Source organism: Cadophora gregata (genome assembly GCF_030347475.1).
Source record: "Cadophora gregata isolate MNR1 chromosome Unknown scaffold_3, whole genome shotgun sequence".
NCBI classification, from domain to species: Eukaryota; Fungi; Ascomycota; class Leotiomycetes; order Helotiales; family Ploettnerulaceae; genus Cadophora; species Cadophora gregata.
In genome coordinates, this window is record NW_026695926.1 from 1,139,676 (window position 1) to 1,164,831 (window position 25,156).

The window sequence follows — 25,156 nt, forward strand, 5'->3', positions numbered from 1 at the left end:
TAAAAGAGGAATTTACAGGGGAAATTAGAGGTAGAGACGCTCTAGGAAGCTCTCTTTGAATTTAAGTTATAAAGCAAGTCGTAGCGTTCGCTTCTCTAATTAGTCGATTAGGCGATAGAGTTATAATATACGTTATAAGCGTTTTTTCCTTATCTTTTTACTTACCCTTAGTACGTTCTATAATATTCGTTCTAAGTGTATTTTCACGAATATACCTTAAGAGGCTTTTATCTCTTACCTAATTAGGGTTAGAGTTAGAGCTTTTTAGCTCTTATAGTTCTCGCTATAATAAGCGATTCTCTTTAACTTACTCTTATATTATACTACATAGTTCAGCGATTTAGTCTACTAGACTCTTATTAGCTGAATCTCTTTATTATAAGCGAGACCTAAGTCTAGCTATAGAAGCTTCTTCTACCTCTAATTAGTCTATATTACTAGCACTAGGTATTTACACTCTAGCAGGGGTACCTTAAACCGAGGAGAATAACTTAGCTTCGTCGTCGACTCTTAATTAGTTCGATTCGTCTTAATTTTCTATAGAAGTTATATTTCTACTCGGAGAGCTATTATTATAACTACCCCAAGTATTATATCGAGAGCTTATAGTTCGTACTATTAATTAGCTACTAAAATCGCGGAAATCGGTTAATATTTAACTAAGATATTATCAAGTGATAATATAGGGTTTTTAAAAGGTAAGTTAATTATAAAAACAACCCCTTTAGCGTATAAGCTTAATAAAAGCTCTTTTTACTATTATAACGTAGAATAGTAACTATTACGTTACATACTAGCGTATCTTATCTTATTACAGAATAATAACCGTTGTAATAAGTACTAAAATAACTCTTTTTAGTGTTTTACGCTTATAAGTTGAATATATATTTAAACTTAAGGATTTAATTAGTTCTTTCAGGGAGCCGCGCGTATTAAAGAATAGGGGCTATAAAAACGGTCTTTTCTACTGCTGCTAGGAGCACGCTAGTGGGCTCGCTTAGCTCTCTGAAGTAGCTCTTATTCGCTATCGTAATGTAATAACGTTTCTAAGAGGGATATTAGCTCTTGTAATAGCTAATAGCGAATAAGAAGCTAGTCCGAGTTAGGAGTATTTTAACGACTAGCATGACGCTTAGTAGTCGGATTATATAGCTAAGTCCCGTGACCTAGTTAGACGTTCAGGGTTAATATAAGAGTGTTAGGTAATAATAAGCACTTATCTGCTTTTAGCTAGCCTTATAATTCTAACTAATAGTAAAGCTAGGCGATTCCAGCTTTTAAATAACACTAAGCTAAGCGTAGTCTTATAACTTTATATAAGTTATCTATCGTCGTATAACTAAGTGAGTAGCGCTAGTAAGATAGCGATAATAAGGGTCGAAAAATAAAGGCTCGCTTAGAGTAATAAGTATAAGTTATTAGGATATTATTACGCTATTACCGGCAGTGTGATTTAAGCTTAATATAATATAATAGCACGGTTTAGCGTTAGCTAGCACGTGAGTAAAATAACTACAGATCAGGTGATAACTTCTCTATTAGCGCGAATATTAAGCTAAGGAGCCCTCGATTCCGTGGAGGGCGCTCGAGCTTATATAGATAAATTCCCCGGGCTATTCCCGATTAAGCCTAATTACACTTAACGTAAAACTTAACGTAAACTCCTATAGTAGCGTAAAGCTATTTCCCTTTACGTATAACTAAGTAGGTAACTATCGGTAAACCCTTTCAGAGTTAACTGAGCTCTACTGAGTCTTACTAAGCTTTACCGAGCTCTAGACTCTTCCTAATCGGGTATAGTAAAGAAGTAGTTACTACTACCTTTACACGAAGGCAGTGTAGTCGATAGTTTACAGCCGTTCAAACGACCCCGTTTTCGAGATTTTAAACTAACTAGCGTTTTAGGCCTTAAAAACTAACTTAAGTCCGTTATATAAAGCTTAAAACGAACGAAACAGGGTAGCTCTTAAGAACGAAGTAAATAAACTATAGCGATTTATATAACGATTTAAGGGTAGGTAGCTAGCTCGGATAGCTCGGTTAGCTATTCCTATTTAAGAAGGTATAACCCGAGCTAAGCGAGAACACCTCCTTTAACCTCCTTTACTTTCTTTTTATCTTAGTTATAGATTTAAAAATAAGCTTAATTACTTTTACTTAATATTTTTAATATATAAGACTATTATTATAATATGATTTAGTCTTCTATAGTAAGGTAAGTGTTATAAAAATAGTACGTTTCAAAAACGAACCCGTTTTACTATTAATATATAAACTAACTACAGTTTTAACTTATTATAACTAACTATAGTTAGTTTAAGGATTTTAGTAACGAGCGGCAGTTAGTGCTAGTTCTTGACAAAACGGCAAAACTATCGACTACACTGAGCGGAGGACGACACTGAATTATTGGCAGTTGATGCGCAAGAGGTCAGGACTGCCACGCACATGAATCAAATATGGAAAGCTGTAAGCAATCTCAGAAACCCATATCCTCAGATAGCCCAACCCTCTAAACTTCGAACGCCGAAGCATTGTTAGATCTTCAAGCCGGGCTTGTCCAAGGTGGTGTCATCATCGATCAAGAGAAGAGCAGCCATTTGCGCCAACGAGCGGCCGACTCGCTCTGGCATTGTCTTCAGACGACATTTGTATCTCCTACAAGCATAGGAGATATTTTGTTACGACTTTTAGCGATTTGCGACTGCGACGTTGATGATGAGGGAAAGAAGATGAAGAATGGTAAGCCGCGTCGATGAAATCCTCCTAGGCGAGGGATGAGTCATCGGCATGAAGAGAAGGTCAGGTGATACTGTACTGCGATCACAGTTTACGAAATGTGAGGCACTCCTCGCAGTCCAGCTCACTTTCTTTTGAAGAGATCTACATGATTCCAGGCCTCAGAATGGCTCCAAATGTTGTGAGTAGCGTTTTGGTAGGTGACCAAGCGGGGGATTTGGGTCACTCCAATACCCCGCAGTTACCCCAAATTGCCTCTTTGAGAACACTAACGCAAAAGAGTACCTGCACCCCTAACTGCTTGCACCGCCTTCACACTCACGCCGACCTGACCTCCGATATTGATAAGTGATCTCACCATGGCTTTGAAGTATGCAAGAATTGCGATCTTTTAGGGGTCAGTCTGCGTCGCTTCCGAGGTAGGATGTATTTGCGATTTCTTCATGCATCAGAGGCATGTAATCTTCGTCAACTTCATCACATTCGAAAAATCGAAGCCAGAACACTGGCAAGCAATCAGTACGATTCTCACTGAGTGCTACAAGGACGATAAAAGAAGAGGGTTTAGCAAGCGAATGCATGTAAAATTCATGGGCAAGCAGATTACTGCAGGAGTCCATATTTGAGGTTGACTTGGTGTGTGTGAAGATCTGAACGCGGATTGTTTTGATTTCAATGATCATGCTTACCGCCGGTATGCAGAGATGATCGAAGTGAGTGAAAGTGCAAGTTAGTCCAGCAACTCTCTCTAACGGTTGGAAGGGAGCGATAGGTCCAAATACCACATTGCCTCCTGGCAAGCAAGGTATTTGACCGGAGGATTATCAAAGCTTCCGAGAGCCGACCGGGGAATTTCGAAATCCCAAAGTCTCAATGAATGGACATAATGATTGAATTGCAATAACTTGTGAAGGTCCTGGCTATGCACATACATTTCACGTGAAATTTCGCTCTTAACCATCGCTTGCCTTCGACCCTTTTCAATTGAACTTTGACTATATTAGATCATGATGTATTTTCACAATCCTTAGGAAATAATTCTGCAATCTTTAAGGATGGCTGCTAATTATGATCGTAAACGAGTTCAAAATCTTTGATGTTTTATATAGCCAATCCTCCCCTCTGACAGTGAATTAAGCAGGTGATTTTGACATAACACGCGACTCCAGCAATACTGGAATCAGGTCAACAAATTACAATTGAATCTTTTTGAATTGATAAAGTAGATGTAAATCAGGTTTTTAAAAGAAGTCAAATATTCTTACGTTATTTCCAATATCGTGTCTGTACGATGAAGGTAATATCCACTCTTAATGTAGGCATTCTCGCTTGTCAGATTCAGTCGTTCGTTCCCCCGCAGCGGACACTTCCCCACACTGGATCTCAACGCCACCAAAGCACACGCTTACGAGTTCGAGTTAGAGCTTTCTTCTCAACCCCGCGCTGTCCCTGGACCCTGTTATTTTTGTATCAAACTCAAATCCCAAGAAAAACATCCACTTTCGCATGATGGCTCATGTTCAAGGAACAGATGTGTTTACTTTGGCAGAGACTGCTACCACGAAGAGGAGATTTGTGTGTCAAACTTGCTCCAGAGCTTTCAAACGAAGTGAGCATCGTACCAGGCACGAACGAAGACATACCCAGGAAAAGCCTTACCAATGTGAGACTTGTGAGAATCGATACATGCGCAAGTAAGTAGAATATGATACGACTATTTCTACTTTCTGATAATTGAGCAATACCAGAGATCTTTTGGTGCGGCACCAGAGACTTGTGCACGGCGCAGAAAAAGCACCGCCAAAAGTCAAGTCAAATGTACCAAGAGACCAAGACAAGAGTCACAAGAGCCTACAAGGAACAGGTAAGGCTCTCCAAAGAGTCTTTTGCGAAGCATACCTGACTGTAAAGCAGCTCTGCCTTCACCACGGTACTCTCCCGCAACCGGTCCTCTCGCCGATGAGCTCGCATCCCCGTACACCACTTCCATGGAGACGACCGAAGATACGTTCTCAAGCGCGTTTCCGGACCCCTTACAACAGCTCAAGCAGGTTAGATTAGTTGGTGATAAGGATGTCTCTGTCCTTCCCATGGAATATGGAGAAGGCGATGCAGAATGGCCAGTCTTCACAGACCCATTTTTCGAGTGGCCATCTCAGCAAATGGCGAAATTCGCTCTTCCCCACCTTGATAGTCAACTCGTGGATGGATTCTCGCCCCTGGAAGAACTCTCGAAACTATTCACTGGCAATAATGATTTGTTCAGTGACCTTGTTCCCAACCTCGTTAGTGACCACCGAACCTCACAGCCTACTACAGAAAAGAGCAGGCCCATCTCAGTGAAAGTTAATCGCCCAGTCCTCCAAGCAACAGGACATCAAAAACCCCCGTCTTCCATTCGCCTCACCAAGGAGACGCGTGAGAGATTTCTCAAAGAATTGTCAGGTCAAATATCTCCAGACCTTCTCAAAGTCATGACGTCCTTTGCCACGGTACTGTACGAACGCTGTCTTCAACGATACTTCGCAATCTTCAACACTCACTGCCCACTGTTTCACCTCCCATCAGTTGATCTCGACAAGATTCCAACACCATTGCTGCTCTGTATTTGTGCAATCGGTGCAATATATCGGATGGAAAGGAAGATTGCTGCAATCTTCTACAACGCTGCACATTGTAGTTTGGAGAATATCAGCCCGCTCAGCTCTGGCAGAGGACCTTCTCTACAAGGACTGCTTCTTCAGGATTGGATCAAGCCTGCTTCTTCGAAAAGCAACGATTCCCCAGCTCTTCCTCTCTGGATCGGACAGACAAAACTGCTCCTGGCAATGTTCGAGACATTCAGTGGGGATACAGAATTATCTTCAATGGCTGTCCATCGCGTTGGATTTTTCGTCTGGGTAAAGTTACCTGTAATCCTTGTGACTTCTATTCTGACCAGGCTTTTAGGATTTCCGTGCTCGTTTGATATGGCTTCGATCGAATCCAACTGAGAATCAAGACGTATCATGGGATGCATGGGTTGAAAGAGAATCTGTCAAGAGGTAAGACAATTTCCACATGGAATCAGTGAATAGTGTGCTGCAACATTCTTTCTGACCCCGAGAATCAGACTCATGTACGGCTATATATACCTTTGCAACCTCTCATCGATGCTTTATGGATTCGCCTCAGGCTTCTCAATGTTGACAGACGGCAACGTTGAGATGCCTTGCCACCACACCCTATGGGACTCTCCAAATGCACATACCTGGCGCGAGAACGCCAAAGTTCATGGACTCGTCTCGCTGTTACGATTGAAAGATGCTGTATCGCGATTGCTCGATGTGACGCTGTCCCATGACATTCCAGAAGAGTATTGGGAATGGGATCCATACTCATGCTACGTTGCCGTGAATGCGGTATCAATTTATGTGTCGCATATGACACAAGGTCTGTATCTTTTGGGAGAAAGATCCAATTATGGTAGCGATGCGAATCATTTCCAGGTTTCCAGTATCACGACTCAGATGGAGACTGCAATCAGTAAATGCCTCCTGCTAATCAAAGATGCGAGAGTCAGAGCCGATGAGTCCTACGTCTGGGACGACACAGAAGGGCCTTTACTATTCAACTCATTGGCGATGCTAAGAGTGAGTTATTGTCGGATTATGACGAGGGCGGAATCTGCATCTCGTGGAATGCTCTTCCGTGTGAATGAGAATGAGACGGAGCAAGCGATACAGCAGTTCTTGTCTGAACCTATGGAGTGGAGTCTATATTTGAATAGTGCTGTCTCCGTGGCCTTGGAGGGAATTTTGATACCGTCGAAGATTGGAAAGAGCTTGGTGAGGAAGACTGCTGCGTTTACGTGGGCTGTTGAACACGCCTTTGCTGGTTGGGACTCTAGTCAGTCTTGAGTGGCTCCAGTCAATAAACACGAACTGACGAAATTCACAGTCCTTCTTTTGACCAAATGGGTTCACGGCCAAGAGGTAATGCAGCGACGAGGCATTGGACTCGAAGAAGCCGACACCCAGATTATACAGCGAGTACGCGACATGCTTGCAGAAGACATTGAAGCAAACGATCTGGAAACATCGCTGGCTGCCACATTGACCCGATCCTGGGCAGACTTCTACGACGATACGTGGATATGGGGCGTAACCCCGAAAATGGGCACCATCCTGAGACAGCTTTCAGAGCATTACGAGAATAAAGTGAAATGATACCGGCCAAATAAGGACACGTGGGAACTTGCCGACACAAATAAATGAAGGATGAAACAAGAATTATGATCTCAGAATCAACCCAGGAGCCTCAGACACCTATCTCAATATGCCCATTAGAAACATGATGCTGAGCAATCTCCAAGGAATCTCATCACCGATCATCAGGAGTCCAACCACACCACGTACAAGGGCCGCCGACGAGCCTAGTTGGATCCCAAGAAAGTCAAGACGGCCTCATCACTTGCCCATGTGATGTTTCGTGGTAGTAGCGAGGATTTGGAAGAGTTACGACTGAGCTGTGGCCAGATGAGCGGAAAGAATTGAGCTCGTGGGCGAGAAGGGGTGCCTTTGACTCTTGAAAGAAAGGAGCAGGCTAAATTTAGCAGGGGTAGTAGGCGAGGAACTGTTGTGACTCATATCCACCGAAGATGAATGGTGAATACTGGGAAGACATGCTGGAGTTCACTTCGAATTTGTTTCGGCTGTACGACATAATATCTAGTCCCCGAGATGTTGCTTCGGCCATCCGAATAACTTCGTCCAACACTATGTCCCCCTCAACATCTCCCTGATTTGAACATAGACAAAAATGACCCTAAATCCCACTCCTCAATGTCGGCATTTTCCACTGCATGCGCCAGCATGCAGTGCTTCGGAATTCCTCGATGTAGCCTTGAGACAGTTGCCTCGGCTCCCCTGTCTCCTATAGAGTAAAGAGGAAGCCGAGGAAGGAACGCAAAAATTGGATGAGAATTTGGTAGGTGATTGTGGGGCTCGCAAGCGATCACTCATGAGCCGACTCGGTGTTGAGGTATTGAAGTGAATTCCAAGCAGGGATTTAGAGTCTCTAAGCTGGCATAGATTAATTTCTACATACCATCGTACTGGCCTATTGCTATAGTTATGCATAGATTGCTAAGACGCAGAATCGCAGAGGCTGGTGCAAATTGACCGCCAATCCGAGATGCATCTTTTTGTTTATTTTCGTCGTTGTGACTCGCTTAAAAGCTGGAGTTTTTGCAAGTTGAACGCGGAAACAAAAAATCTTATCTTTGAAGATCTTATTAGAGGAGCAAATTTTGCATTGAATAGTCTTTAAAAGAGACAAGTCCCACATTATTAGATACCGAAAAAAGTCGGGGTGGCACAGTATAATACTTCATTCATAATTTAGGGCTTGGAGATCCATGGAATGGGGTCGCAGTTGAGAGCCGGTGAAGTGAGAGATTTTGACTAGATAGAGACAGGCTAGCAACAAATGGAAAGCGAGAGAGCTCTTTCATGAATGATTAACAGCAGAAGTCAGCGTCCTGGCCGCTTCCAAATTACTCGTCAGAACATGCGTCACTGGAAACAAACGACAAACAAAATGATGTCGGTACCCTAGAAGGTGCCCCCATGAAGCTTTCCTGGAGCGTCTAAGCCAGTGTTTAGTAACCCCAATAGATCGCATGGCAGTTCCATCCATCAATATTGTAGAGAACATTCTTGTTGTCCTTGTACAGAGCGTACACGCCATAACCATTGTCAGCAAAGCCAACACGGGTCGTGTCCGCCTTGCTCTGGGCATCAGCAATGATCCCCCATCGGAACTTCGTGCCGTTCTTGAAACTTACTAGATGCAATCTTAGTACACGCATTGAAGAATCCAAATTGCAACAAGAAAACGGGTTGTCTATCAATGGCTGCTCACCACTTCCTGGTTTCTCCCAGTTGACGTTTCTTCCCTTTACAACATCTATGTAATCATCAGGCTTTCGTCCAGTATTTCCACCGTCGTGGAGATTCTTGTAATAAGCTACGCCACTGGAGTACTCGTTTCCGCGCTGACAATTGACGAGGTACATTCCATCAGCATGGGTTCGGGTAGGCTTGGGTGGCAAGATCGCAGGTGGAGGAGGTGCCTGAACCGGTGGAAACGATTGAGGTGCTTCCTTATGTCAGAGAATGTTTTTTCTGTGTTTTGAGTGTGAACGACAATACCTGGAATCTTCTGGAATGTGACATTATTGCCGTCTCTGTTGAAGCTGCCCCCAAATGCCCAGTTCTCAAATCCACTATTACCTTGGAGAGTGAAACTTCCAGATTCAAAAACATACACTTCGTATCCTTGTGTTCGCTTGTTCGAAATTGGCAACTCCAGGTGGTTGTGTGCTTCGTCGACGAAGTTGCGTTGATGTTTGGTATGAATTACCATAACATTGTAGTAAGGGTACTTGACGCGGAGATTTTGAACTGTAGACTGAGTGAAATCTCTTTCTTTTGCGTGGTCTTCATCATTCTTCCTCTGGAGCGCTTCTAAAATGGTTTTGACGATTTCCGCCGCTCCGGAGATTATGTCTGTTTTACCCATGTTGGGGGAGAGGAAGTACGATGATGGTGGATTCTGGTAAATTCTTGCTCTGATGGAAATGGATGTACGAAGTTGTGATGATCGAGTATGAGTTGATTTTTGAAGATGAAGGAGAACAGTAGCTTCTCTTATAGAGTGGAAGCGTGGTCAGTCTTGGGTGTTTGGCACTGAATCACTAGCTCGTGAGATTGTATTTCGTGATTACCCATATCTCGACGTGTTGACAAATATGGATTATATATCGGAAAGCTTTTCATAGCCTACTTGTTCTCGCCAAGTAGATTTATATTGCTCTTCAATAACGTCAGCCGGAGCGAACAGCCTGATAGATTTCGCATTCTGGTTGTGAGATTGTTTTATCAGAGATATTGTGGAAGCTCCACTTGTCAGACATTTCGTCAGAGCACGGAAAATCTGATAGCAAGACTCGAAATACTCGAGCAATCAGCCTTAGCTTGAAATCCCAAGGAGGAAGCAGGACATCGAACTCATATCTTCAGGGCACAGGAGATACCAATAGCTCGATCTGCTTCCATATCAAATATTAGATGAAGAGACCGAATAACCAAATACTCAGCATGCCCGAATAAGTGGCTCTTCATCTGTGTTACACTTTACTCATTTGAAGTTGATTTCCCAATTATATCAGTGCCAGTAATGGTAACCCTAGAGAAAGGTGCTGGGAACTTGGGAACTCCGGATTACAAAGCGTCATCAACGGCTATAGTCCAAGAAAGCTTTGAGTTTACAGTTCGTGATTTCAAAGGACACAAAGCTGAACAGTTGAGCAATTCTCGGCGAGGTGCCGCTGTCACTACGACAATGTGTCTCATTGAATACAGGGGCCATAAGGCCTGATTTTGATGATAGCCGTATTGAGAAGCGCGACAATGAAGTTCAGCCAATCGGAGTATTTCTATGTTCGGATCTTATTCCCTATCTACGACTCGCTTGACTACTTGGGATCGTGCTGATGCAAAATGAAGGCTGACTGTATTGCGTCGAACAGTCTATTAAGAAAGGATCCTAATCCGTCCTCCCCTGTTTTGCGCGTTTTAACATTCATTAAACCCCGCAGCAAGCTTAAAGTCAACTTCAAGGCATCTTTCGGCCGAAAATGGAGAAACGTGATGAAAAGTAATTGATCAACGGATAGCATGCCTTCAGCTCCCCGAAGCAGTACAAAAGTACCTATGTACGTTTCCGGCCAAGTCCCCGTCTGCATTTGTGAGCATGAATGAATGCTCCCCGAAAGTACAGGCTTCACATGGTACTGGTCTCCGAAGCCTTACTGGAAGCACGGGGCTTATTTGATTGGATGTACGCAAGCAAAGATGAGGCATTGCTACCTAGTTGAAAACCTAGGGGGTACAAAGTATTAGCCTTACTGCATGCACTTACTAGCTGTCCACAGATTGTGAGAACATTGTTCACTGAGGCTACTGTGCTACTGATCTGGACTGTTCGGTTCGAAGTCGAGACTCCAGACTGTCTGGAATCATTCAGACAAAGTCCACGCTCAGATTGACTTCAGAGTCACGCTTGAATAATGTGATGCTCCCGTAGCAACGACACCGCACCCCTACCCAAACATAATGACAAAGGAAGTAGTCGATCCGAACGTATTGCAGAGGAACTTGATCTCAGAACCCCACACCCAGAACCACTCTGTACGGATTACCGAGCAGCATTAAATCTGTCCCGATGAGTGTTCGAAGCGATGTCATCACTGATCAACGAAGCCAGCTTTCAACGGCCACCGTCTAGCCGACTGTGCCTTCGTGAGACGGCATACCACCCTCATTAAATAACTATCCCTTGGACTTAATATTTGTGACGTTGGCTTTTGACTTTACAGCGTGTGGTGGGAGAAATAGAAGAATAGGAAGGGCGACGCGAATTATTTCATAGCTGGCGTGGCGCTACTACCTTGATACCTAGGTACCTTACCAGTTACCTTGGAAAATTATATCATGTGATCGAGGTCGAGAACTGAGAACTGAGAAGCGGAACTGAAGGTCTTCGATTTTGTTGGTTGGGAAAGGATAGGAGAGTGGAAGTGAGGGTCACGAGGCTTTTATCGCAATATATTTCCATTCAGCCTCAAGTGGCGTAAGATTGACGAGACCGGTAGTATATTTCGATTCCTGGTCAGGCCCTTACTCTCCTTTGAAGTCAGCCACGATACTCTGATCTTCATGGAAAGACATCCTTTGTAGGTAGGTTCTTGAGCACGTTCCTTCCAATTTTCACTCTGGAAGTTACCCATAGATAACTCTTCCATCAAGCTTCGCGCCATACTTCAGCAAAAGCTGCTTCATCTCGGTGTTACGGGCCCAATACAATGGCGACTCCATCCTCTCATTGCACAAGCTCGGATCCGCCCCTCTCTCAAGTAAGATCTTCACAACTTCGATATGATGTCTGTACACGGCGACGTGGAGAGCACTGGAACGGGCACGCCCACCGAGCGCGTCTATGTCTGCGTCTTTTTCTGTGAGGAGGATGAGCCGAACTACGTCGACAAGGCCGAATGATGCCGCGTACTGAATAGATGTTAGTGAAAAATTCAAGTCTTTGGAACAACAAAGTTCTCCGGAATCCTCTCATTGGGGAGCCTGTAGATTATAGACATACATAGAGTGGACGTGTATTAAGAACATAGTCAAGCGGCATATCTGGTATGAGACAGCTGACCCAAAAAGCGTAATTGCCACCGTCAGGAAGGGACCAAGTATCGAAGAAAGCCTGAACTGTCTCCCTTGTCTTCGCATCTAGGTAATCGTCCGGGTCGCCTGGCATTCTTTCTAAGTATTCTGGCCAACGAGCTACGCAGTGTTTTAAGAATGGATACGATAGCGCAAGTTCTTGTTGTTTTCCACGCTTGTGGCATCGAGAGAATTCCGGGTTCATCATATATCCGATACAAGACTGAGCAAGGAATTGACGTGCTGCTGTTCGTGAGAAGTGAAAGTTTGCTTGCCCGGCAGGTCCTTGCTGCGTCAGGTAGTCGGCTACTGAGGCGTGGGCGAGCCTAAGCACAGAGATTGGGGTTCTGCTTGGCCATCTTGTAACCTGTTGAACTGTCACAAGAGATGAGCAGCTATAAGAGTCAGCTTTGACTATATTTGGGGCTACTAACACCCATATATTCGTGCTGCGCATTTCAAAGGCAAGGAAAGGCACTCACATCGACAGCACATTTCGGGGATCAACTAATCGAGAGTCAGGATCGAAGCGTGGAGGATTGGCGTCGAGATCAACAGCGAGAATTTCAACAATGTCCTCAAGAGTCAGCGGGTCATTGGTTGCTGTCACGGCTTGCAATATCTTCATGACCTCGGTAAAATGTTCCTCGTCAATGCCCGCCAAAATCTGGTCGTAAGTCTGGTCCAAATTCTTAGGCAGCCCAGCCGTCAAAGCTTTACGCACGGCAGCCACTGACAGACACCGATTGAGCATGTCCAACTGACAAACGACCCATTGGAACCTATTGAATGGAATTAGTAATATATAGTTGAGAAGTGAGTAAACTTCAAACTTACATCCCGCCTTCTTCACCAAGCAGCTTCGTTTGTATCTTCAGTCGAATATCTGGAGGCCACTTGGACAGTTTTTTGTCGTTCTGCAATTTGTCCGCGACGTACAGTACAATATCCTCATTCATTTCTGCATCCTGCAGACATATCTTGTCTGTTACAAGACCTGTCAGCGACTCTTCGATTCCTGTCAATTGCCGACTTGTTGCTAATATGTGTAGCCGAGATAGCTTCCAGTCTTTCATGGTGTGCATGAGTTGAAGGATGCCGTCACAGTCTGAACTTTCATCCAGGGCATCGAAAACGATGTACACATTCTCGAAGGTCAGGACCAGGTTCCGTAACACTATGGCCAGAGACTCGTCATCATCAGATAGGTTACCGCTTTGGTACGATTTGTAAGCCTCGAGGAGTACAATGGGTGTTGCCTTGGTCCACGCTGATAATTGCGTTATAAGAGATCGGATCAGTGAGGTGACGTCTCGCTTCCCAGCATCGTTGAAATCGAAGTAAAAATATACTATTGCTGACTGTGGCATATTCTTACAATACAGAAGCAGTTGCTCGACAAGCGTAGAGCTATTGAATATTAGATTTGAAATTCTCGTCAATCAAGACGTACCAGAGCACAGTTTTCCCACTCCCAGCTGATGAACATCAGCATATATTCGGACACCACCAGCCATGACTTACGAATTCCATAGAGCCACAAGAATGATTTTGGACTTGTCAACCAATTTTCATACTGCTTGCTCCTCAAAAGCCAAGTTCCGGTATGGGCTTGACGCTTCTTGCGATTTGCGACATGGTTCGTGAATGGATCTGGAGCTGCTAACCATGTCTTGATGTCCTGTTGCGTTTGATCTGTCATTTGGCAGTACGTGAGCAAACCCAGCTAGATCTGTACTTGTGGCTAGCGCACCTGTACTGTGTTTCTCAAACATTTCGGTCAAGCCACCGACTTGTTCATGAATAGCCAAACTCAACGACCTACTCACGGTTAGGATATCGCAAACAATACCGTTCCTCTTGATGAACAAATGAAAGGGGTTCGCACGTCTGGTCTGCCGAAAGTGCTAAAAGCATCGTGCTCTTTGACCTCTCTAGGCCTTCCAACGCCTTCTTAACCTCCGTCTCCTTTAGTGGCCAAACCAACGACTTTCTGATCTTTCTCCATCCTGCCTCCGGCTCTAATTTCTTCTTCAGTCTGAGCAATTCTTGTTGACAGCTCTCAAGCGTGCCGCCATCATTGGCGAGCAGTTCTATCGTGGCTAATTTGGACACAGAGCCATCAGATTTAGACTGCTCTATGAGAGCGAGCAATGATTCGAGAACATCTCGGAGAGAGTTGAGAGCTGAGGATACCTGGAGAACTTCTCGGGATGCAGAAGCCACACCCTGACGGTAGTCGTAACAGATGGATATCACGGTTGTAGTTACCTGAAGCACAGCAATCAGAGTGCCGGTTATGCTGAAAGGATCCATGCTTTGGGATTCAACCTTGCCAGGGGAAAGTCAGCCCAACTTTACCCAATTGTGGGACTCCAGCCGCAGAACTATGTCAGGTGACATAACGGTGACAGCATTGACCAATGGGAAAGAGAAAGCGCAAGTACATATGCAAGTATGGCGTTGGGTGTAACTCGCTGCTCTAGGTGTGCAAGGAGTGCTTGGACAAAGGACGGGTTTGGTTATACCTTATTTACATGTTACTTGAAGTTATACTTTCAAGCCAGTTGCCGCCTTTGCTGTGTCAGCTCCAAAGCCGAGCTTTAGCGGAGAACTAGGTATGGAGTTACTGTAATGTAAGGTTCATTCATGTTATTGAACACAACCCCATCCAGTGACTTGCAGCTAGAGCAACGCAACCATAACTCGGACGAAGAAGAGTGCCAGCAGGCTCTTCACGCTATGATACAGCAAGAAAGACCCGCCCGCCGTTGCTAAACCCTAAAAAAACATTCAACTCGCCCAGGTACTTCATTCGTGTCGCTTTTCATCCGATCATGCAAACCCAATATTGTACACTGAAGGAATTCGTAACCCAAAATAAAACCGTCGCTCTAAAACTCAAGAAAGCTCTAGATTCGCTGATATGCAATTGTGGTAGAGACTCTACTTCTTGTCTGACGAAGGTGCATTATCAACATCTCTGTTGGCATTGCGTCCTGGCGTAGTGTGGTGGTTGTTGTGCTGATTGGACTTTTCCTTCCGCGCGTCATCAATCGCGGTTCGTTGTTGAATGCTGGAATCATGACTCTTCCATTCAACCTTAGTGTCCGGTGGAAAGCCCAGAACGCGCTTCATCGTCTCCCTGAGAGCAAGTAAGTAAGGGAAATGGCCCGAGTGTGAGGAAGCTCGGAACACACCTAATTTTGAGGACCCTCCCGCCGTCATTGCGGGCCCAGATGCTCAGAATGTCTTCTCCATTTCTGACACTCAGAACAGCCCCGCAAACTTCTTCACTCGCCTCTGCGAACTGGTCACCAATCAGTGCGAAGAGGAGGTCCTCCCAGTATCGGTCTGCGACTCCTTTCTTTAGTCTAACAATCCACTTTCCGCCCTTCTTATTCTCATCATCCTCCCAAACTGGGCGGATACCTTTCTTGAATATGTGATAATCGGACACGAGTGGCAGGGTCGAGGGACGCTTCAAGTGACTGTAGACAGTAAAGAACTCCTCCATGGTTTCGAACTGCGCCATGGGATGCAGGGTTTTCTCGTACTCCACAAATCCATTCGATTTCGATATAGGTGGACGGAACCAGAGTGCCCAGCCATGTCTTAAGCTGTGCGTAGGTGGTGGTGTGGGTGCTTTGGATCCTGCGAGGGATGTCTTCGATACTTTCGCACCAAGGTCCTTCTGCTTCTCAGCAGTTGGGGTTTTCGCACCAATAGCACTGATATAGTCCAAGCCTGTCGATGCCTTTGGCGTCTTTGGATTGGTGGTGAACTTGGAGAAAGCGCCGGTGCCAAATCCAAACGCGCCAGCTGCGCCGGATGTGGGAGATGCGAGGGATGTAGTGGAAGGGGACATGGTATTGAAAGGATTTTTGTTGCTGTGGGAGGAGTTCTCTCCCGCCCGTCTACCTATGGATCCAGTATAGCTCTTGGTCGATTCATTCGGAGGGCGAGCGCCGTTCGTCGCAGGAGTGCCCGTGGGCGTGGACAAGGAGAGCTTGCTGGTGCTAATCCATGGTCAGAGTTGCGCTCCTTGAACTTGTAGGAAGGGGTCAAAAGGACATACTTTGAACGGCGAGTCCACAAATCCATGGGGAAGAGAGGGCCGGTAAATGGGATAAAATGTGGTTAAGAGAACGTGCTGGATCCTTTATGCAGAACTTCTTGAATAGTCGGTCGTCGATAGCTGTGCGGTCTCTCAAGGGATCGGGGTGGAGCTGCGTCTGCTTCAGAAGGGGGTTGATGGTGTGGAACAGGAGATCGAATGATTGTGTAATATTCGGCGGCGTTTCAAATACTTGGGAGTGTTGTTATTATGGAAATATTGGAGTATTAAGTTCAATTGTCGTTGGAATTTGTGATGATGTCTGTCTGGCAGTAGGTACCAGGAGAGACCAGAGGCAAAACTAAAGGCGGCGGGGCCTGACTTGGTGGAAAAGTCGCTTGGGTGCATCGGGTTAGTCGCAGCCCTTAGCGTCGTGAGGTAAAAAAGCGAAGATAGCTTGAAGTCCTGTTCCTCTTCTTTTCTCTTCAACAGCAAGACCTCCAACTCAAATCTTCGCCAGCTCGATCAATTTCCACTCAGCTGGCGACTCCGATGTGTGGTCAAGATCAAAGACCACTTTAAAACCATCGTCACGAGGGCCCCTATCTACTTTGTAGGCAGCGCGTGCTTCCATGACAAGATGATGACCTTCTGATGGCAACACAAAAGACGAGCGAATTTACATCTTCTGACGGGCTAGACTATGGATCTGCTTCTCTTTGTACGTAGTCTTGTTTTCTATCAAAGATTTCGCTCTGCTGAAATATCAAGTGATGAAAATTCAACTCTGGTAATACGATTTCAGCCCTCATGCTTGCATGGTCAGTGGTCGAATATGAGATGCAAAGATTGGCAATTGTGTCTGATTGATATTCTTGTGACCCTCGAAGAGTTGCATTCTATAGGTGACCATAGCTAATACCTGTAATTCGCAGGAATAAGTGGCCTCTCTAGAAACTCTAAAAATATGTAGTTTGCCATGGCGTATCCGGATCACGTGGTAATCTCGCAGACCTTTCCTACCTACTTACCTAGCGTAGGTAAGGTAGGCAAGTAGGGTACCTCCATCTTCTCATTCTACTGTCAAGGCAGTGTTCCTACGTGACACCATTTAGAAGTCGGTCGATTGTCCCTTTCGCCTATGAGAATTGTAAGACGCAGCATTTCTCACCGGACTTATCAATCTCCCAAAAGTGGCACTTGCCTACCACAGTACGATCGTTCCCCTTTGATGTATCGTTTTCCAGGTTCAAACTACCAGGCTATTGATTTCATCTCCTCCTTTTTCGCAGGTTGGAGCTGTCGAGAACGCAGTGGTCAAGCGGCTACCGATTTCTGGGGACGTGCCAATTGAAGCTTCAAAGCATAGAAGCCCATTCGAAAAATGGCCCGCCAGTGCTCAGCTTCATTGTCACGGCAAATGTGAAGCCAGTTGGGTTGAGAAGTTTCCGCACCTTCATGACCTCTTCTTCCGGCAGGGCGGGGCAGTCTGTAAGTGCGACGAATTTGGCTGCTTGCTGCCTGTCGAGTGGCCCTGGAGCACGGAAGTAGATATTCACAGTGCTAGAGAGATAATCAACGGCGACTTGACGAACGAGCTTTTGTCCAAGACTATGGAATTCAAGTCCATGCTTTTTCTTTGTCTCAGGCGCGTGGCCCGCATTCAAAGGATATCATCATTGGCCTCGTTCTATGTATGCCCAGCCTTTCGTCAATCCAGTGCCCTCGTCAAAGTCGTAGGTTTGCCCCTGGTACGCCTACACCAGTGTACAAGGCGCTCCAGGAGGTGATCAAGCTCCCATCATATTTTCCTGTTCGACGAAACCAGCTTTCGCCGCAATCAAGACAATGTGAATTGATCTCCGTTCATAGAAGCAAAAGTCAAGGGCATCTCCTGGCTGGTTCGCCGCTCTCCATCACTCAGCTCCATCCTTGAATGTTGAGCTCCCGATTGTCTTTTCTGCAGGGTCTCATGCGCGAGCTGCATGCTTGAAAAGCTACTGACCTCATCTCGTCGGTACTCCGGGAACAGTGCCATGGCAGCAGCTAGCGTAAGTAGATCTACTAGCGTACATGTATCTTGAATAGAAAACGAATCGTTTTGTATCTTTACCGAATCTGCAGCAAAGTTCCCTGTCTCATTTCGGAAATGTTCTTGAGGAGTTTTAATAATTTATATATCGATCAATATTTGTTGGGGTTACCTGTGGGGGGTTTATGGCAGTCGCGCCCGTACCATCGGCTGGCCACACTACAATAATAAGACTGACTTTCTGCTCTGAATTGATATTTGATGCTAAGATGAGAATCTACAGTTGCAACGACTATTCTTTGTGTATTGTTCATTTGCTTACAGTTGCTTACAGTTGTCCTCGCTGCCGTCGTCTGCAGATTCAGTCCCATAGGATATCACAGATCCTGGTGCGAGCCTGCGACAATATCATGGCAACTCACACATGTCGGGCCATACCGCAACATTGGCCAAGAATTGATGGAGGCGCTGAGGCATCGATTCGGTTCAATTTTCATACAGATCCATGATGAAATTATGTCAAACAAGCAGGACTAAGGGAGTAAGACCGCATTGTAGCGCACTACAAGGAAGTTTTTGTGCAAGGAATTGGAGCATTTGTGAAGCCTCTAGATGAACAAAGTGACAGCAACAAGGTATTGACGCTGATGGAGTGCTTCGACAAGGTGAAAATATGACCCACTAGAATCCCTGGGCATGAAAGATGGGCAACAGATTTGCGATTGACAACAACACGAGGACTAATTATGGGGCTCAAGACGAGCTTGAAACCGGACTGTGCTTGGAATTCGACGATTTCTGTAAACTCTTGAGGTTCTGAGATTTCTCAACTCGTTGTGAAACCTATCTGGCTGTGCTACTGATTGCACGTAGTCTTTCATTTAGACTCTTCAATTTCTCCAACTTGTCAAGCATATTCCGCTTCGCAGCCAAAGTCCTGTATCTTTCTTGTGCTTCTGTATCTCGCTATTCACCGAATTAGAAGGTTTGCGAGGAGCGAAAGAACCCTGAGGAGGCTTACCATGTTGTTTCTCTTGGTGAAGAACTCAAGAAAGCTATGGTCGCCCTCGATACTGATTAGACAGTCATTGAGCTCGTTTAGAATCTGAACGAGTTCTGGCGATTCGCCGTCAAGTCTCGAGAAGGCCACATTCTCCCCATGTGAGCCCATGCTACTTGTCAAGGATTGGTCAAGTGCATGTAGTGGCAAAGCCAGCTTAAGCCCTAGTAGTCTCTTTATCTGGATGTAGAAAATTGAGTACTGTGTCTCGAGAAAAGCTATCAAACGATGTAGCTCTGGGGCGTAAAACCTGTGCTGCTCGAAGCTCTCGAGCGCCTTCAATGCGGCCTCGTAGCGTTGAACCACAGCGACAACAAGTTTCTCATGCTTGGAAAAGTACTGCATTCCTGCTATAGACCCTATTATCCTCAGTTTCTGCCAACTTGTTCTGCCGCAGTCGGAATTGCAGTACCTTGATTCTCGTTGTCTTGATCGGTCGTCAGATACTGGATTTGTTTTTGGATTTTCCTTGATCCATGCGTCGACGACTCTGCCTCTTCAAACTCTTCGACAGTGTATGGTACATCAGCGGAGGTCGCTTCTGCTCTCTGCCCATCCTTGACATAAGCATGGCCTAGTACATCATCCCATTCCTCCATGCTTGTTTTCCCGTCTCTACTCTTTCCGCGATCTGGTCCATCTGGACTCGCCAGGATCTGGGCGACTCTGTTCTTCAGATACTTGCCCTCGTAGCTTTCCATGTAGTCGTCTGTAAGAGATATAATATCTCCGATCTTCTTCCATTCTTCCAAGCCAATCTTCCCCACGCCAAGCGGTACGTTTAGTCTGAAATATTTCCCGCGTAGCCCATCCTTTTCGATGTTGGATGATATCTCTTCATGGGTGCGCTGACAGCTCGTAAGACAATTGGCACAATATTTCGCGACCGCGAGACGGAACGCATCTCGAGGGCGACTATAGTTGAGGATTCGGTCAAACATCCCAGTCGCTGGGAGAGCCGCACCATCGACGAGCTGGAGTGGATCCTCGATTCCACAACCGATACTGACCAGGCAAGCGATGGGACGGCCCGGCCATATCTTATGTGCCTCATTCAGGGCCTCTTTGGTAGGGTTGTTCCAGCCCGTCCCGCCATCTCCATATGTCACATGTCGGATTGTGATGGGGGAGAAGAACGTCGGTGCCGCAGATGTTGCCCGGGCTGCTTCCCAGATCTTGGCTTCGAATGCAATTTCCTTCTTCGCAATTTCGTAGCTTCTCATTCGAACCTATTCTATGTCAGTCTCTCTTCTGGAAAGCAAATGAGAATGACCACGATAATCCTCTCACATAAAGAGAAGTGCTTCAAGATAGACTGATTTGCGTCTTTGAGAGCTTTGGAAATTTTATAAGTCAAAGGTGGTATTACCGCTGTAGCACCAGTTCCCCTAGTTCTTGTTGACACAACGAATGTTCTTGTTCCCCCCTCTGGATCTCCGATGCTTTCATCCTCAAGGAGAACATCAGGGTCGAGGCTGCCAGGGCTGGGCGCTGGTGCTGACTCAACAATATCCTTTATGCTTTGCTCCAGCACCGAATGATCAAACTTTGAGTCAATGCTGTCAGACTCCTTGCTGAATATTTCCTCGGCCAGCTTGAGGTACAAATCTTTCGCTTCTTTGACAGTCTGAAATATGCGATCAGTAACCCTCTAATTGAAAGTATTCAGAGGCAGTACGCACATATCGAAGTCTACCAAGCAATATAGCAATTAAGCCGCCTGTGCTCGTACCACAGATGAGGTCGAAGTAGTCGCAAGGTCGAATGACTCGTCGTCTGCCTCTGGTACCTGGCATCTCCAGTTGAAGCTGTACCATGATTGCCTCGAGCATGCAGAGAGTTGCTAGTCCTTTCACACCACCTCCATCTAGACTGAGTATACGTAAAGGCCGGTTGGAATCCATTTGGGGCGACTCTGCGACGTCGGCTGGAGAGACGATGAATGGCAGGCAAGACTCCTATCACAATCGGAAAGTGTCGTTGTGTTTTCTCGCCGCGTTGGGGAAACAAACAGTGATCGGAGGCCCAAAGAAACGACGAGGATACCACTACAATATGATAATGGGATATGTTCGAAAAGAAAACAGCTGTGACAGATCTATATTACTGAAAAACGGCGCAAGGCTGGGTAAAAGTAGGAGGTGCGGGGTATCAGTTGTGAGGCTGCAGAAAAAGCAATTCAGATAAAAGCAGCAGTGGACTTGGGCTCAGCTCGACGCCTTCATGCAGGACGGCCACTTCATATCACTGGATACAGCCAATCGTATGTCATAAACCAAGGCCGAGACTCTTGCCAGCCTAAAAGGCGTACTCTTTAGCATGAATATCCAATGCCAATTGGGCTGACTGCTCTCATCCAGCTGTTCCCTGGTGCCAAAACTCCAAACATGATTAAGGCACCACCTGCGCTGCAGCATCCATAGGCGCCATGTATTTCAAATAGGATACAATATGGAGGAACGCAGTAGAAATAGGTCGCATGGACGGCTTCCACTTCCATTCCGGGCCTTGATTGATGCTATTTTGACATTTGTTAACCAATTGCTTGACCCTCCCGACCTCAGCCAGTTGAATCCCACAACGACGTCGTTAAGAAAAGCCTCAAGAAGGTTAAAAGAGTGGCAGGTGATGATGTACGACGGATACAAGCTAGAAATCACCACGGAACTGTCCCCAGAGTTTGCATTCGCTACAGCTCGCCTCCTTGTACGGCTTGGAACAATCTTGACAGATGGTAAGGAATGGCAGATGGCAAGACTTAGCATTTCTGATCGTAATTCAGGTCTTCCACCTCGCCTGACAGAGTATGGAGATCTATGGGAGAAGGCGCACACTTTGCGATTTCTTCTCAATGCTACCAAGAACGATATGATGGCACTGCCCCTCGTTAGGCCGAGTTACCTCAGTGATGACGAAGCGATTCGGGCCATTGGCAGATTTTTCATCTGTCCGTTCGCAAGGTCTCTGGAAGAAATTGCAGCAGACATAGAATGCTACGTCAGCTGCTTAGAGACACTGCATCTAACCATGGAGGACATCTGGAGTGATGCGCAACTTGCCGCTCGAAACGGCTCCCAGCCATATCGTTCGATTCTCTCCAAGTGGGCGGAAAAATCAATGAAAAATGCGGACGACGATAATACGAAGACTCGTATCTATTCAAATGACCTGAATGATATCGCAATAATACCCTCATCCTACGGCGCCGGCGATGTTTCAACTCACGCATCTATTGCGCAGAAAGACAAACTTAAGTTCCACCTCAATTCGCAGCGTAATGAATATTGTCACAAGCCGCTACCAGGGGGATATAAAACTCGATTATTGCGGCTTCATCCAGGCCGCATGGACGAGCCTGTATATTGTACTTTGGTTCCGGTTCAAGATCTGTCCACGATTGAATTCGAAGCAATTTCGTACTGCTGGGTTTTGGAGGATGCTGAAGAAGATATCAAAATATTCGACGCGCCTGTGGTTCCTGCCCAAGCAGAGCATTCTGTCCGCTCGCCCAAAGAATTCCTAGTAAAACCGGATCTTTTGGCCGCACTGAAGCATTTCAGAGACGAAATGAGTGTAGTCGTATTGTGGATCGACGCAATATGCATCAACCAATTCGACAGTAGTGAAAAGGCTGTGCAAATATCAGCGATGCCAGAGATCTTCAACAACGCAGCAAATGTACGGATCTGGCTCGGTGCCCCATCCCCCTCAACAGATATCGCTTTCGACTTTGTCGAATATGCAGCTGGCAGAATCTTCGCAAGACAGGACACTATAATCGCCGCATCGCTGTACCCAAAATGGAAGGCCGTGATCAAGTTGATGGAACATAAATATTTCACCCGCCGCTGGCTTGTTCAGGAATTGGCGCTCTCTCGACGAGCCTCATTGCATTCTGGATCGAGAAGAATATCTTGGCCAGACTTTGCCCTTGTGGTTGCCTATCTGAACACCAATATTTCCTGGTGCAAAGAAATCTCACGAACAGTCGAAAACGGGTCGTATGATGAAACTCTTTCAAGCGTTCCTGCCATGGGAGCGACTGTTCTGGTTCGGCTCACGCAGCAGGATCTCTTTTTCCGAAAGGCCCCTGACGGAACTATTTCAGAGAGACTGCATTCTCTTGAGTATTTGGTCTCTGTTCTAGCTGCATTTGACGTCAACGACCCCCGAGACACAATATACGCTTTGGAGGCTTTGGCAAGCACCGCCTCCAGACTTGAGGTCAACTACGAGAAGAGCCTGACAGACGTCCTCAGGGAATTTGTCGCTATTGCTGTTGCTGAATCGGGATGCGTGGACATAATCTGTCGACCATGGGCACCGGTAGTGGGTCTCGAAACGGGGCCAGTCTTTCCGAAGATCCCATCTTGGATGACCTCCATAGAGAATCTTCCTTTCAAAGTCGGAGGCAACGCCCAGAACCTAGGTCGAATCAACGGAGACAGCCTGGTCGGCATTCCTGGACAAGGACGCTATCATGCATCGGGCAACACGAGAGCTGAAGTTCAATTTGTAACGCACAATAGCGACAGCCAACTGAATACAGATCCCGGCTTCGAGATTTTATTCATTAAGGGATTTCGGATCGCTACTGTCGGACTCATCACCGGCCGATTGATGGGCGGGATAATACCCCGTGAGCTGAGGTCAACGTTTGTTGATGAATGTTCCAAAGGTTCAAAGTGGACATTGCAGGGCTTTACTGATCAACTTTGGCGAACGATGATTGCAGATCGAGGGGCTGAGGGTAATGAGGCTCCTTTCTGGTTCAAAAATGCGTTTCATACTTGCTGGCCTGATGGGAACTATGATCTGGACACTAAGGTCGCAATAAATTCGAAAGATGCCTCGCGAAGCATGATTGAGTTTCTGGACAGGGTTCAGAGCGTGACCTGGAATCGCAAGGTCTTCTTGACTCGGAGCAAACTCAAAGGGATGCAACGTCTTGGCCTTGCACCACCGAATACGCAGGAAGGCGACACGGTGTGCATCCTATATGGATGTAGTGTACCAGTCATTCTGCGGAAGGTTGCTGACGGGGAAAGTATGTACCATGAGTTGATCGGAGAATGCTTTTTGTACGGCATGATGGATGGTGAGGCACTGACCTGTTTGACAAAAGAAGAGCGTACTATGGAATTCGAGATCAGATAAATGTGTGTGTAAAGTTTACATCATTCAAAAACATCTGAGCTGAAGGTCAAACAGAATTCCTCACGGATTGGGTCTCTTCGGGTAGCTAACGACCTACCAAGGTAGCTTACAAGTGTTAAATCGTGACTTTTCAAAAGATCAAAGTTCAGCTATAATTTCTGAGAAAACTGTAATGGCTCTCATGTAGAAAAATAACCGAAACATACCTAGGACGGATGAACCGATGATTAAATGACTATCAGCCCGACCTAGATAGAATAGCTACCTACTCGGACTCCACACCGGTATAAAATCATGTGACACTCAACTGACATTCGAGATCACCTGAACATGTTAGTAGCGAAAATCGCAAAGGTATATGAGCTGTCAGCTATCCACGGCATACAGTATATACAAATTGTACCTAGCTGGTCCACGAAGCAATTGAGTTGGTACCTAGGCTCAAAAGCTTGTCGGTCTTTGGAGAGCGATTTTTTTTGGAAGCTCAGTTCTATCATATAAGAATCAATAAATCTTTAGTGCTCTACACTATGTACTTGAAGGGTATCTAATTTTAGATCTTTGTAATATCTAGTACTTCCAGACCTTTGTCTCTATCTACTCCAATTCTGTTTCCGACCAAATGACACCTCACGCTCGCTCAAATATCCAAGAACACCCTTCTGCGCAAGAACGAAACTCGATGCCTTCGCCCGCTTAGCTCGTACCGGAGCTCACAATCAAGCTCTACTCATTCTTCGCAAGAAAGTAAATGCTGCTTCCCTTTGCAGTCTCATCCACAAATCGACAATTACGATAATTCGTCCAGAAAGACCACAAGTACGGCGTCTTGAAATCGC

The 25,156-nt window shown here is 45.8% G+C and overlaps 6 protein-coding genes across 6 annotated transcripts; 2 read left to right on the forward strand and 4 right to left on the reverse strand.

Moving 5' to 3' along the window:
* The first annotated feature begins 4,487 nt into the window (after positions 1-4,487).
* On the forward strand, positions 4,488-8,122 carry ONS95_008917 (uncharacterized protein). Its single transcript, XM_058502480.1, has 4 exons — positions 4,488-5,639; positions 5,689-5,783; positions 5,852-6,627; positions 6,679-8,122. Exons 1-4 carry the CDS (start codon positions 4,728-4,730, stop codon positions 6,945-6,947), a joined length of 2,052 nt encoding a protein of 683 aa, XP_058361409.1. The 5' UTR covers positions 4,488-4,727; the 3' UTR covers positions 6,948-8,122.
* A 223-nt stretch (positions 8,123-8,345) lies between these two features.
* On the reverse strand, positions 8,346-9,303 carry ONS95_008918 (uncharacterized protein; the record flags this gene model as incomplete). Its single annotated transcript, XM_058502481.1, has 3 exons — positions 8,346-8,565; positions 8,644-8,880; positions 8,934-9,303. 3 exons carry the CDS (start codon positions 9,301-9,303, stop codon positions 8,381-8,383), a joined length of 792 nt encoding a protein of 263 aa, XP_058361410.1. The 3' UTR covers positions 8,346-8,380.
* Positions 9,304-11,564: 2,261 nt separating this feature from the next.
* Positions 11,565-14,327, reverse strand: ONS95_008919 (uncharacterized protein; the record flags this gene model as incomplete). The annotated part of the gene is made up of 8 exons (XM_058502482.1): positions 11,565-11,849; positions 11,941-12,406; positions 12,494-12,793; positions 12,849-13,421; positions 13,465-13,489; positions 13,536-13,706; positions 13,765-13,832; positions 13,900-14,327. 8 exons carry the CDS (start codon positions 14,325-14,327, stop codon positions 11,565-11,567), a joined length of 2,316 nt encoding a protein of 771 aa, XP_058361411.1.
* Positions 14,328-14,957: 630 nt separating this feature from the next.
* Positions 14,958-16,115, reverse strand: ONS95_008920 (uncharacterized protein; the record flags this gene model as incomplete). The annotated part of the gene is made up of 3 exons (XM_058502483.1): positions 14,958-15,156; positions 15,212-16,030; positions 16,090-16,115. The coding sequence occupies 3 exons, from the start codon at positions 16,113-16,115 to the stop codon at positions 14,958-14,960; spliced, it is 1,044 nt and encodes a 347-aa protein (XP_058361412.1).
* Positions 16,116-18,943: 2,828 nt separating this feature from the next.
* Positions 18,944-21,064, reverse strand: ONS95_008921 (uncharacterized protein; the record flags this gene model as incomplete). Its single annotated transcript, XM_058502484.1, has 5 exons — positions 18,944-19,066; positions 19,122-19,519; positions 19,573-20,389; positions 20,530-20,787; positions 20,843-21,064. 5 exons carry the CDS (start codon positions 21,062-21,064, stop codon positions 18,944-18,946), a joined length of 1,818 nt encoding a protein of 605 aa, XP_058361413.1.
* Positions 21,065-21,611: 547 nt separating this feature from the next.
* ONS95_008922 (uncharacterized protein) lies at positions 21,612-24,317 on the forward strand (the record flags this gene model as incomplete). The annotated part of the gene is made up of 1 exon (XM_058502485.1): positions 21,612-24,317. The coding sequence occupies one exon, from the start codon at positions 21,612-21,614 to the stop codon at positions 24,315-24,317; it is 2,706 nt and encodes a 901-aa protein (XP_058361414.1).
* Between the last annotated feature and the right edge of the window lie 839 nt (positions 24,318-25,156).